General features: G+C 41.8%; 1 protein-coding gene across 2 annotated transcripts in view; it reads right to left on the bottom strand.

Annotated features, from left to right (window-relative positions):
• SIRT1 (sirtuin 1) overlaps positions 1 to 13,382 on the bottom strand; it is a 45,158-nt gene that overhangs the window by 18,853 nt on the left and 12,923 nt on the right. Inside the window, exon 1 of one of the 2 annotated variants that reach the window (XM_003928682.4) lies at positions 292 to 1,835. The exons of the other annotated variant lie outside the window; for it this stretch is intronic. Coding sequence (XP_003928731.1) covers positions 292 to 324 — 33 coding nt within the window. The 5' untranslated portion in view covers positions 325 to 1,835. Of the gene's footprint in view, positions 1 to 291; positions 1,836 to 13,382 lie in introns of those variants that run through there. 2 annotated transcript variants of the gene reach the window in all.

The raw sequence follows: 13,382 nt of genomic DNA, 5'->3' as shown, positions 1-13,382 counted from the left end.
GCCCCTTGAAGAAAAGGACAAAGTCGGCTCATAAACATCTCTAATAAATGTTGATATTAATAAAAGTCAGAAGTAATACAACCTTAGGATATCTAATTTTTTTGGCTGCAAATTCAGATTTTTTTCTTTAAAGAAAAAAGGGAAAAGCTTAAAACTAAAATTACAGATAACAAAGATATGGTGATAAAAAAAAATCACTGTCAATACAAGAATATTTAAATTGTTATTTGATTTATCATTCATTAGAATATCAACCTGTTGGAATTTTAAAGCTAAAGTTTCAATCCTTACCAAAATTGTTTTCCTTCCACTGCACAGGCACATACTGGTATAGTATAGAGTTGCTCATGAATGCTGAGTTGCTGGATTTTGTGTGTGTGTTTTTCCCCCCAAATAATGCTTCAATGCTGTTTCTTCTTTAAAAACAAAGAATTCAGATATACACATGGCAAAAAGATCAGAGAAAAAGTATCAATTTCGGTCCTCCCAACTTTTGACAGTGTTTTTATTAAATTTCATTTAGTAAGTGCTATGGCAAAGGAAGTTTCTTCTCTACTTTTTCCTTTAAAGTAGTAGTGCTATCATCTACTTACTTCCTTACCATTCATTACAGGCTCTAACCTATTATAATGCCAGCAAAAAACTAGACACAACCGTATGTCCATCAGTAGGGAACCGGTTGCATAAATATGGTACATCCATAATAGTGGAGTATGTAGCTATTAAAAAAGAATGAGGGAGATCTAGATGAACTGACCTGGAAAATGACTCATGACATACTTGAAAAAAGCAATAGTCACCAGTATGTATAGCTTGTTTTGTTTTTGTCACTAAGCAAAAATTAGAATTACATGCACATGTATATAGATATGTCCATTTAATCAATCAAGTCAGGAAGGATACAAACAGGCTATAAGCAGATGTGGGGAACTTTTACTTCTGACATTATACAAAAAAAGTTTAATAGAAATTCAAGATGACTTTTTACCTATTTAATCTTTCAAATAAAAAAAAAATTCCCACTGAAACTTCGAGGTTCTACTTCCTAGGCTCCTAAGTAAAACGTAAGTGAATTCCCTAACAGCTATCACACACATGCTGCTAAAAACCTTACATTCGAGTATTTATAACAAATTATGTCACTAACTCTGCAATTTAAGAAACGGACAGTGCAAATTTAGCAGCAAGGGAAAAGCTTAATGAAGTCAATGTTTACAGAAAATCAAAAGGTGCCTTGTTTTGGGAAAGTAAGTTGTGTTAAATCAACCAATGTTTTCTTCTCCAGAATGCTTTGTTCTAGAATATTTATATTTGGGAGATTAAATATTTTAATGTCTTATTAAAGCTCCTTCTGGAAATAGCTTTTAGAGTATTTTAAGCACTCTGACAATATGCTAGGCAACAGATAAAATAGGATTCATAGTAGTAAGGAAGTGATAACAGCATGCCAAAGGCAGAATTAAATAAAATAAAATAACTCCAGTCAGGTGTAGTGGCTCACACTTGTAATCCCAGAACTCTGGGAGGCGGAGGCAGGTGATTACAAGGTCAGGAGTTCAAGACCAGCTTGGCCAATACGGTGAAACTCCATCTCTACTAAAAATATAAAAAATTAGGCCGGGCGCGGTGGCTCAAGCCTGTAATCCCAGCACTTTGGGAGGCCGAGGCAGGTGGATCACGAGGTCAAGAGATCGAGACCATCCTGGTCAACATGGTGAAACCCCGTCTCTACTAAAAATACAAAAAATTAGCTGGGCATTGTGGCGCGTGCCTGTAATCCCAGCTACTCAGGAGGCTGAGGCAGGAGAATTGCCTGAACCCAGGAGGCGGAGGTTGCGGTGAGCCGAGATCGCGCCATTGCACTCCAGCCTGGGTAACAAGAGCGAAACTCCATCTCAAAAAAAAAAAAAAAAAAAAAAAATATATATATATATATATATATATATATATATAAAATTAGCCAGGTGTAGTGGCATGCACCTGTAATCCCGGCTCCTTAGGAGACTGAGGCAGGAGAATAGCTTGACCCGAGGAGGTGGAGGATGTGGTCAGCCAAGATTGTGCCACTGCACTCCAGCATAGGCAACAGAGCAAGACTCCATCAAAAAATAAAAATAAAAAACCACCAAACAACTCCAGGGCATGGTCAGGGAACAAAAGTACCAAAACTCCACCCTCTACAAATTAACTGTGTGTTTTATCCATGCCCACCCCCACCCTTTCTAAAGGGTAGGGTAAGAAACACAAAGATCTACAGGACACTAGATTTAGCTCTTATACTTGCTTCCCTCCTGTCCTACTTGTAACAGTTCAAGGTTAGCCCTTAAAATTAATTTAACTACCTTTAAGACAAATTTTAAAGGACATTTTTGTTTTATTTTATAAGCCTACATTTGACATCTGAGAATGTGAATAATTTGAGTCTTTGACTCATACTTTCTGTCAAGTATGAAATGGACCATGTCTGAATTATTAGATTTAAATATAGTGTTCAGACTAAGAGAAGTAGTCCAGGTGTGGTAGCTCACACCTCTAATTCTAGCACTTTGGAAGGCCAAGGCAGGCAGATCACTTGAGACCAGGAGTTCAAGATCAGCCTGGGCAACATGGCGAAACCCTGACTCTACAAAAATCACAAAAATTAGCCAGCCTCATGGTTCATGCCCATAGTCCCAGACACTTGGGAGGCTGACGTGGGAGAATCACCTGGGCCCAGGGAGGTGGAGGTTCCAGTGAGCTATCATCATGTCACTGCTCTCCAGCCTGGGTGACAGAGTGAGAGCCTTTAAAAAAAAAAAAAAAAGCTTAAATCTGAAATAATGGAAAAAATTACTCTGGAAGGACTGTTCTGTTCTAATATAAACCACTCCTCCTAACACAGGGCCACTTGCTGAAAACCAAATTACTGGAGATACAACTCACAGACAGAATATGAATTAACTCTTCCATGGTCAAAGTAGGACATGCTGAGCCCTGTTCCAGGAAAGACCACCCAGATCTGAATATACTAAGGCCTTTTTAAGGAACCAATCATAAGGGCTGGGCCACTCTGTTGCTGCCACATGGATCCTTACAGAACAAGAGTGGAAGGAGAACTGGAACCAAAGGCTCAAAACACTATAAAAACAAACCCTGCTTTCACATAGCTATGTCTGGAAATGTGTAAATAATCCAGGAATTGGCCATAGGCAACCAACGTGGGCAAAACTAAAGCTCAGAATTATCTGTAGAAAAAAATAGCTTTTCTCTAGAGATTATGCCTTTCTTTCTTCTCCAGATTTCTAGCAATATGAATAAAAGACTCCAGAATAAAAGGCAAAGGTGGCAATACGGTGGCTCACACCTGTAATCTCCACTTTGGGAGGCGCAGGCAGGTGGGATCAGGAGGTCAAGAGATCAAGACCATCCTGGACAACTTGGTAAAACCCCGCCTCTACTAAAAATACAAAAATTAGCTGGCTGTGGTGGCGTGTGCCTATGGTCCCAGCTACTTGGGAGGCTGAAGCAGAAGAATCACTTGAACCCAAAAGGCAGAGGTTACAGTGAGCTGAGAGCATGCCACTGCACTCCAACCTGGCAACAGAGCGAGGCTCTGTCTCAAAACAAAACAAAAAAGACAGCTGGGCATGGTGACACAGGTCTGTTATTCCAGCTACTGGGGAAACAGAGGAGGAAGAATCACTTCAGTCCAGCAGTATGGGAGTTGTAGTATTCTATGATGGTGCCTATAAAGGTGCTACACTCTAGCTCACACAACATAATGAAATTCACCCCTACCCTCCTTTTTTTTTTTTTTTCTGAGATGGAGCCTCACTCTGTCACCCAGGCTGGAGTGCAGTGGTGCAATCTCAGCTAAGTGAAACCTCCGCCTCCTGGGTTCAATCAATTCACCTATCTCCCAAGTAGCTGGGATTACAGGAATACGCCACCACCCCCAGCTAATTTTGTTTATTTTTTAGTAGAGACAGGGTTTTACCATGTTTTAGTAGAGACAAGGTTTCACCTGGCCAAGACAGGCCAGGATGGTCTCAATGTCTTGACCAGGCTGGTCTCAAACTCCTGACCTCAGGTGCCACCCACCTTGGCCTCCCAAAGTGCTGGAATTACAAGTGTGAATCACTGTGCCCGGCCAAAATTCCCTCTTTAAAAAATAAAAAGTGAAAAGAATTCATCAAAATGTACAGATGTTATTCTCTGCTGAAATCCACCTCCTCCTACATATAGATCAGATGGAGGCAGTAAGTAGAGTTGCTAAGAAATTAGAACCTAAACCTTCCTGTCAAAAAAAAAGTGAAATACATCAATCCTGGCAAGAGAGTCCTCATAATCCCTCCTGTCTCTTTCATTCCACAAAACCACACTTGAATAAGCCACTCAACATCTTAATCGATACTAATAAATTGGTCACCTGACAAATTGAACTGTATTTCAACATATAAATAAGCATGGCTATGTTGTTTTTTTGTTTTTTTTTTTTTTTGCTTGAGACAGAGTTTTGCTCTTGTTGCCCAGGCTGAAGAGCAATGGCACGATCTCCACTCACCACAACCTCTGCCTTGCCTCCCTGGTTCAAGCGAGTCTCCTCCCTCAGCCTCCCAAGTAGCTGGGATTACAGGCATGTGCCACCACACCCAGCAAATTTTGTATTTTTAGTAGAGACAGGATTTCTCCATGTTGGTCAGGCTGGTCTCAAACTCCTGACCTCAGGTGATCCACCCACCTCACCCTCCCAAAGTGCTGAAATTACAGGCATGAGCCACCACACCTGGCCAACTATGGCTATGTTCTAATAAAAGTTTGTATTTATGAACAATGATCTAAGAATTTTATATAATGTTCAAATGTCATCAAATAGTTCTTTCAATTTTTTCCCCAGCCATTAAAAATTAATTATTAGCAGAGGGTGGCACTGGGAATATGTTGGAAAAAGTAAGTTCAGGAGATCTATTGTTGACTATAATTAATAACATATTGTATACCTGAAAATTATTAAGAATAGATTTTAAACACCCTGACCACCCAAAAAAAGCATGTGAGGTAATATTAGCTTCAGTTACCCATTCCATAATGTACACACATCAAAACATGTTGTACACCATACAAACTTCGTTGATTTAAGCAATAATGCTTAATGCTTAGCTCACAGGTTATACAAACACAGGGAGTGGGCCACATTTGCACAGAGGCCATAGTAGGCCAACTGCTGTAATAACCTAACACAAGAGAATGTCAATTAGTTAAACTGCCAGTCACCACTAATAAACTTTTAGTATGCACCACATATAATATAAGCACTTTTATTTCTTCTTTATTATGCTACAGAAAAGGCTAAGGACTGGGTTTTTTTGACTTGTTAAAGGCTGTAAAGAAAACAAAGAACATATGACAGAGACCCTAAGCAGTCCACAAAGCAGACTACATATTTACTACCTGGCCCTACCTTACTCAAAAAAGTTTGCTGGGCCAGGCGCCGTGGCTCACGCCTGTAATCCCAGCACTTTGGGAGGCGGAGGTGGGTGGATCATGAGGTCAAGAGATCAAGACCATCCTGGTCAACAAGGTGAAATCCCGTCTCCACTAAAAATACAAAAATTAGCTGGGGATTGTGGTGCGTGCCTGTGAGTCCCAGCTACTTGGGAGGCTGAGGCAGGAGAATTGCTTGAACCCAGGAGGCGGAGGTTTCGGTGAGCCAAGATCATGCCATTGCACTCCAGTCTGGGTAACAAGAGTGAAACTCCGTCTCAAAAAAAAAAAAAAAAGTTTGCTGACCCAGCAGATGAAAGAAAATAATCCAAACATAACTTGCCATTTTGGTCACAAGAGCAAGTAAGTAGCAGAGGTTTATTTTGGTATGAAAATCCAGCAACAGCCTGGGCAACAGCCTGGGCAACATGGTGAGACCCATCTCTACCAAAAACACAAAATAGCTGAGTATGGTGGCGCACACCTGCGGTCCCACCTACTCAGGTGGCTGAGGTGGGAGGATCGCTTGAGCCCAGAGGACAGAGGTTGAAGTGAGCCACGATCACACCACTGCGCTCAGCCTGGGTATCAGATCAGACTCTATCTTTAAAAAAAAAAAAAAGGAAAGAGAAAATCCAAAAACCCCAGCACTTAACCTCTATGCAATATTCACTGCCTTTTCAGTTTCTGATCCCTCATCCTGAAGCTTTCTATTTTTCTCTTTTAGGATAAGCACCATTTCTATTATGTATTACAAACCAAATGACTACAACTAGTAAATACATTTCAGTTTGCTCACCTTCATGGGATTACTAAAGGCTGGAATCCAAGTAAGCCTAACTCTTCAAGTATATATAATGTACACAAACAACTATTATGTATCAGTAAAAATTTTTAAGGTAAATCAAAAGAAAAAGAACATAATTATTCCCAGAAGTCAGTGTGAAAAAACAACCAAATGGGGACAAATGGCTAAGAACAAAGAAGCAATTTAGGGATACACAAATAGCCAGCAGTAATCAGCAGTCGCCCACGCTAACAAAAACAAAGCAGGCCTAGCCTGGTGGTTCACACCTACAATCCCAGCACTTTGAGTAGCTGAGGCAGGAGAATCACTTGAGCTCAGGAGTTTGAGACCAGTCTGGGCAACAGAGCAAGACTGTCCATACAAAAATAAAAATAAAAAAAAAGAAACAGCTGAGCATGGTGGTGCACACCTATAGTACTAGCTACTTGGGAGGGTGAGGCAGAAGAATGATTTGAGCTCAAGAGTTGGAGGCTGCAGTAGCTATACAATCACACCACTATACTCCAGCCTGGGTAACAGAGGGAGACCCTGTCTCAAAAAATAAAACCTTAATGTTTTACTTTTTTTTGAGAAAGAATTTTGCTCTTGTTGCCCAGGCTAGAGTGCAGTGGTGCAATCTCGGCTCACTGCAACCTCTGCCTCCCAGGTTACAGTGATTCTCCTGTGTCAGCCAGCTGAGTAGCTGAGATTACAGGGGTGCACCACCATGCCTGGCTAATTTTTTGTATTTTTAGTAGAGACAGCGTTTCAACCATGTTGGCCAGGCTCGTCTCGAACTCCTAACCTTCAGGTGATCTGTCTGCCTCGGTCTCCCAAAGTGCTGGGATTACAGGTGTGAGTCACCATGCCCAGCCTGTTTTACTTACTATAGTTTTTAAACTGCCTTAAAAACAACACTAGATCAAAAAGACAAAAACGTATATACCTATCAAAAGGAGACATTAATATATTGTGAAATAACTTTAATAATACACAGCCTTCTTTGAAAAATAAGGTATATCTATTAAGTGCTGTTATAAAACCATCAGCAGCTAGGCACAGTGGCTCACGCCTATAAATTCCCAGCACTTTTGGCCTCATGCTGTCTTTATTTTGGCTTATTGTTTGAGGAATTAAATCTCCTCTTTCAAAAGAAAAATTCTGCCTCTTTAAAAATCTTTTCACGGCCGGGCGCAGTGGCTCAAGCCTGTAATCCCAGCACTTTGGGAGGCCGAGGTCGGTGGATCATGAGGTCAAGAGATCGAGACCAACCTGGTCAACAAGGTGAAACCCCATCTCTACTAAAAATACAAAACATTAGCTGGGCATAGTGGCACGTGCCTGTGATCCCAGCTACTCAGAAGGCTGAGGCAGGTGAATTGCCTAAACCCAGGAGGCGGAGGTTGCGGTGAGCCAAGATCGCACCATTGCACTCCAGCCTGGGTAACAAGAGTGAAACGCCGCCTCAAAAAAAAAAAAAAAAAAAGAAAATCTTTTCCCTCCTCTCCCTTCCCTTCTCCTTCCTCCCTTTGGAAGGCCAAGGTGGGCAAATCACCAGGTCAGGAGTTCGAGACCAGCCTGGCCAACATGGTGAAACCCCATCTCTACTAAAAATACAAAAAATTAGCGAGGCATGGTGGTGCGCACCTGTAATCCCAGCTACTCTGGAGGCCGAGGCAGGAGACTCGCTTGAACCCAGGAGGCAGAGGTTGTGGTGAGCAGAGATCACACCACTGCACTCCAGCCTGGGCAACAGAGCAAGATCTCCATCTCAAAATAAAATAAAATAAAATAAATAGATAAATTCCCAAGAATATTATATGGTGAAAAAAGCAAGACAGATAACACTGTTTTTTATTCTGTTAGTAATCATTTATCAAGTATTAAAAACTTATCCTTACATCCCTCCCCATCCCAACACAATTTTATTTTTCCCCTGTTGGATACCCAAGTTTCACCATGGTAACCACTGAGGATAGATATTAGGGGCAGGAAAGACAGAAGGGGCAAACTACATAGAGATATATAATTCCTGAAAGATACTGCACTCCAGTCTGGTTATCAGGGCCAGACACTGTCTCCAAAAAGAAAGAAATAAAGGGATTTTAATGCTACTAATGTATTGTGGGGTTTTTGTAGATCTGGAGTAGGTATAGGTGGCAGTAGCATGCTAAATCAGCCAAATTAGCTAAATCCCAAAGTGATGGAATCACAGGCCTCAGCCACCACACCTGCCCTGATGAAGATTTTATTTCAACCTTTCTAAGCTGCAGTAAGACTTAAAGAACTCTGACATGTTTCTCTGAAATTCAAAACAGAAATTCACTTTCAGGAATTTATCTTAAGAACACTGGAAACATATCAGAAAAGGACAATTGTAACACTATTTGTACATTTAAATGTACAACTGTGTAACCCTCACTCTCACCCTAAACCTAACTCTAAACCCTTACCCTCACCCTAACCCTCACTCTAAAAAAAAAAAAAGAAAAAGAAAAAAAAATACAACTGCACATTCAAAACATACACATGCAGAATTACAGTTCATCACTTGATAGACAATAACTAAAAAGTACTAAAGGCCGGGTGCAGGGGCTCACACCTGTAATACCACCCAGCACTTTGGGAGGCTGAGGCAGGTGGATCACAATGTCAGGAGACTAAGACTATCCAGGCTCAGGGTGAAATCCTAGCTCTACTAAAAATATAAAAAATTAGCAGGGTGTGGTGGCGCCACCTGTTATCCCAGCTACTCCAGAGGCTGAGGCAGGAGTATCACTTGAACCTGGGATGCAAAGATTCTTGCAGTGAGTCGAGATTGCACCACTGCACTCCAGCCTGGATGACACAGCGAGACTCCATCTCAACAAAAAAAGAAAAAGTATTCATGTACCTCACAGAAAGTTTATTATCTTAACTAGAAAATACTACAAATCCAAAGCAAAGTAAAACACCCAAGTTTTTTCTTTTCAGGAATGGATCTTGCTCTGTTACTCAGACTGGTGTGCAGAGGAGAAATCATAGCTCACTGCAGCTTCAAACTCCTTGGCTCAAGCAATACTACCACCTTACTCTCCTGAGTAGTTCAAACTATAACCGCAAGTCACTGGAAAAATATGGTAACATAAAACAGCAAAAGCCAAGTTTTATGCTAAAAAGGCTCACTGCAACCTCCACCTTTCAGGTGCAAGTAATTCTCATATCTCAGCCTCCCAAGTAGCTGGGATTACAGGTGAGCACCACCAAGTCTGGCTATTTTTTGCATTCTTAGTAGAAATGGGTTTCGCCATGTCGGCCAGGCTAGTCACCTGGCCTTGAGTGATCTGCCAGCCTCCGCCTCCCAAAGTGCTAGGATTAAAGTCATGAGCCACCTCAGTTGGCCTCAATGAGTTATTTGGCAACAAACATCTTGAAGACATTTTTTATTGTCAGGACTTGGGGTGGGGGTCCAAATGGCATTTTTGTGGGTGGAGGCCAGGGATTTTTTTTTTTTTTTTTTTTTTTCAGACGGAGGTTCGCTCTTGTTACCCAGGCTGGAGTGCAATGGCGCAATCTCGGCTCACCGCAACCTCCGCCTCCTGGCCTCAGGCAATTCTCCTGCCTCAGCCTCCTGAGCAGCTGGGATTATAGGCATGCGCCACCACGCCCAGCTAATTTTTTATATTTTTAGTAGAGATGGGGTTTCACCATGTTGACCAGGTTGGTCTCGATCTCTCGACCTCGTGATCCACCTGCCTCGGCCTCCCAAAGTGCTGGGATTACAGGCTCGAGCCACCGCGCCCGGCTTTTTTTTTTTTTTTTTTTTTTTAAGACAGAGTCTTGCTCTGTCATCCAAGCTGGAGTGCAGTGGTGCAATCTTGGCTCACGGCAACCTCAGCCTCCCGAGGTCAAGTGATTCTTGTGCCTCAGCTCATACCACACCCAGCTAATTTTTATATTTTTAGTAGAGACAGTGTTCCACCATGTTGGCCAGGCTGGTCTCTTGAACTCCCAGCCTCAAGTGATCCACCCACCTCAGCCTCCCAAAGTGCTGGCATTACAGGTGTAAGCCACTGCACCTGGCTGTCCAGGGATATTGCCAAACATCCTGCAACACACAGGAAAGTTCCTCACAGCAAGTATCAGCCCAAGGCTGGGTGCAGTGACTCATGCCTGTAATTACTTTGTAAGGCTAAGCAGGAGGACTGCTTGAACCCAGGAGTTCGAGACAAGCCTGGGCAACACAGTGAGAACCTGACTCTACAAAAAAAAAAAAAAAAATTATCTAGGTATGTGGTATGTGCCTGTGGTCCTGGCTACTCAGAAGGCTGAGGCAGGAGCCCAGGAGTTCAAGGCTGCAACAAGCTGTGATTGCTCAACAGAGTGAAACTGTCTCAGAAAAAAAAAAAAAAAAAAATCTAGCCCAAAATGTCAATAGTGTCAAATTTTAAAAACTGCTCTAATAGAGCAGTAACTTTCTTAACACACTTCTCCATTACTTGGAATTTTCAATCTAAATGAAATTTAAGGGCTGGGCACGGTGGCTCACACCTGTAATCCCAGCACTTTGGGAGGCCTAGGCAGGAACATCGCCTGAGGTCAAGAGTTTAAGACCAGACTGACCAACATGGTGAAACCCCATCTCTATTAAAATTACACAAGTTAGCCAGGCATGGTGGTGGGCACCTGTAATCTCAGCTACTAAGGAGGCTGAGACAGGTGAATTACTTGAACCTGAGAGGTGGAGGCTGCAGTGAGCCAAGATCACACCACTGCACTCCAGCATGGGTGACAAGAGCAAAATTCAGTTTCAAAAAAAAAATCTCTGAGTTTCTTCTCAATAATTGCATATAATCAATGGTGTTAATAGATAGTATAGAAATTTTCTTTCCTTCCAAAGTATCTAAATTTGACCAATAGTATTTCCTCTTTTCATGGCTTCATTTTAAATATTTTCTCACAACTAGCAAAAATCATAAACCATTTTAGTGAATTTTCTGACTAATACACTGACTCACAAAAAAACTTAGGTTATCCTATCAGTATTCTATTCTTGTATTATTTGGAAATTTAGTAAAATATTGACAATATATCAAAAAGCTTTTGAATTTAGTTATCAAGTCTAATTTTTTCACTGCCTAATGTGCTTCTGTATTATCTTTTTTTCTGAAATAATTGCTTGTTTATCTTGAATTGAGTACTTAGTTCATTTATTTTCTCTCTTAATATTACAATAAAATAATTTAAAGATTAAAAAAATATATATATTGACAATATTTACATACTTTCCCCATCCTCCATTTTAGGGTACTATATCCTGCACTCTTCGTCCTTATTTATTTCTCCTTAAGCGATCTTGGCTCACTGCAACCTCTGCCTCTTTGGTTCAAGCAATTCTCCCTGTCTCAAGCCTCCCCAGAAGCTGGGACTACAGGCACCCACTACCACGTCCAGCTAATTTTTGTGTTTTTTAGTAGAGAAAGGATTTAGCCATGTTGATCAGGTTGGTCTTGAACTCCTGATCTCAGCTGATCTACCCACCTCAGCCTCCCAAAGTGCTGGGACTACAGGTGTGAGCCACTGTGCCCGGCCTAGAAGCTTTCTGTTTTAGTCAGTTTCCAATGTGAGAATTAAACAATGCACAAAGAATTACATGTGACTAACAATTGTAAAAGCTAAATTTAACCATTACCATAAATGAAAACTCAGAAAAGTAAAATTAAATTTATAAGGCTGGGCACAGTGGCTCTTGCCTGTAATCCCAGCACTGTGGGAGTCTGAGGTAGGGGGATCACAAGGTCAAGAAATCAAAACCATCCTGGCCAACATGGCGAAACCCAGTCTCTACTAAAAATACAAAAATTAGCTGCATGTGGTGGTGTACACCTGTAGTCCCAATTACTCAGGAGGCTGAGGCAAGAGAATTGCTTGAACCCAGGCGGTGGAGGTTGCAGTGAGTAGAGCAAGATTCCATTCCAAAAAGTAAATTTATATAAACTGGGTTAGAAGACACCTTTTAAGTGACTAAATTTATTTTTCCAAGATTGCATATTCTCAGTGGCTGGGCACAGTGGCTCATGCCTGTAATCCTAGCACTTTGGGAGGCCGAGGTGGGTGGATCACCTGAGGTCAGGACCTGAGGTCAGTAGTTCAAGACCAGCCCGGCCGTCATGGTGAAACCCCATCTTAAAAAATTAAAATAGGGCCGGGCGTGGTGGCTCAAGCCTGTAATCCCAGCACTTTGGGAGGCCGAGGCAGGTGGATCACAAGGTCGAGAGATCGAGACCATCCTGGTCAACATGGTGAAACCCCGTCTCTACTAAAAATACAAAAAACTAGCTGGGCATGGTGGCGCGTGCCTGTAATCCCAGCTACTTAGGAGGCTGAGGCAGGAGAATTGCTTGAACCCAGGAGGCGGAGGTTGCGGTGAGCCGAGATCGCGCCATTGCACTCCAGCCTGGGTAACAAGAGCGAAACTCCGTCTCAAAAAAAAAAAAAAAAAAACAAAATTAAAATAAATTAAAAAATTTTTTTAATGCATATTCTCCTTTCCCTGCATCCCAAGATGAAGTCTTGCTCTGTCACCCAGGCTGGAGTGCAGTCGCAGGATCATGGCTCACTGCAAACTCTACCTCCCAGGTTCAAGCAATTCTCCTGCCTCAACCTCCCCAGTATCTGGGATTACAGATGTCTACCACCACACCCAGCTAATTTCTGTATTTTTGGTAGAGACGATGTATCACCATGTTGGCCAGGCTGGTCTTGATCTCTTGACCTCAGGTGATGTTCCTGCCTAGGCCTCCCAAAGTGCTGGGATTATAGGCGTAAGCCACCATGCCCAGCCTTTAAATTTCACTTAGATTGAAAATTCCAAGTAATGCAGAAGTGTGTTAAAGTTACTGCTCTGTTACAGCAGTACTGCTCGTGATCCGCCTGCCTTGGCCTCCCAAAGTGCTGGGATTACAAACATAAACCACCGCACCCGGCCTGCATATTCTCCATTTTATACATAAGTGAAAAATGCTTATACTCTTTAACCTTTTCTCCTCCCAGGGAGTATAAAACCTGTACAGAGTGGTTAAGAGCCACTGTAACAATTTAACAGTGTGCCATTGTTATTATATTTCATGTATTTTCTCTTATACACTCTCTA

Source organism: Saimiri boliviensis, chromosome 12, assembly GCF_048565385.1.
Source record: "Saimiri boliviensis isolate mSaiBol1 chromosome 12, mSaiBol1.pri, whole genome shotgun sequence".
Classification (NCBI taxonomy): domain Eukaryota; kingdom Metazoa; phylum Chordata; class Mammalia; order Primates; family Cebidae; genus Saimiri; species Saimiri boliviensis.
Note: the sequence above shows the minus strand (reverse complement) of the source record. Positions and strands in the feature narration are given on the sequence as shown.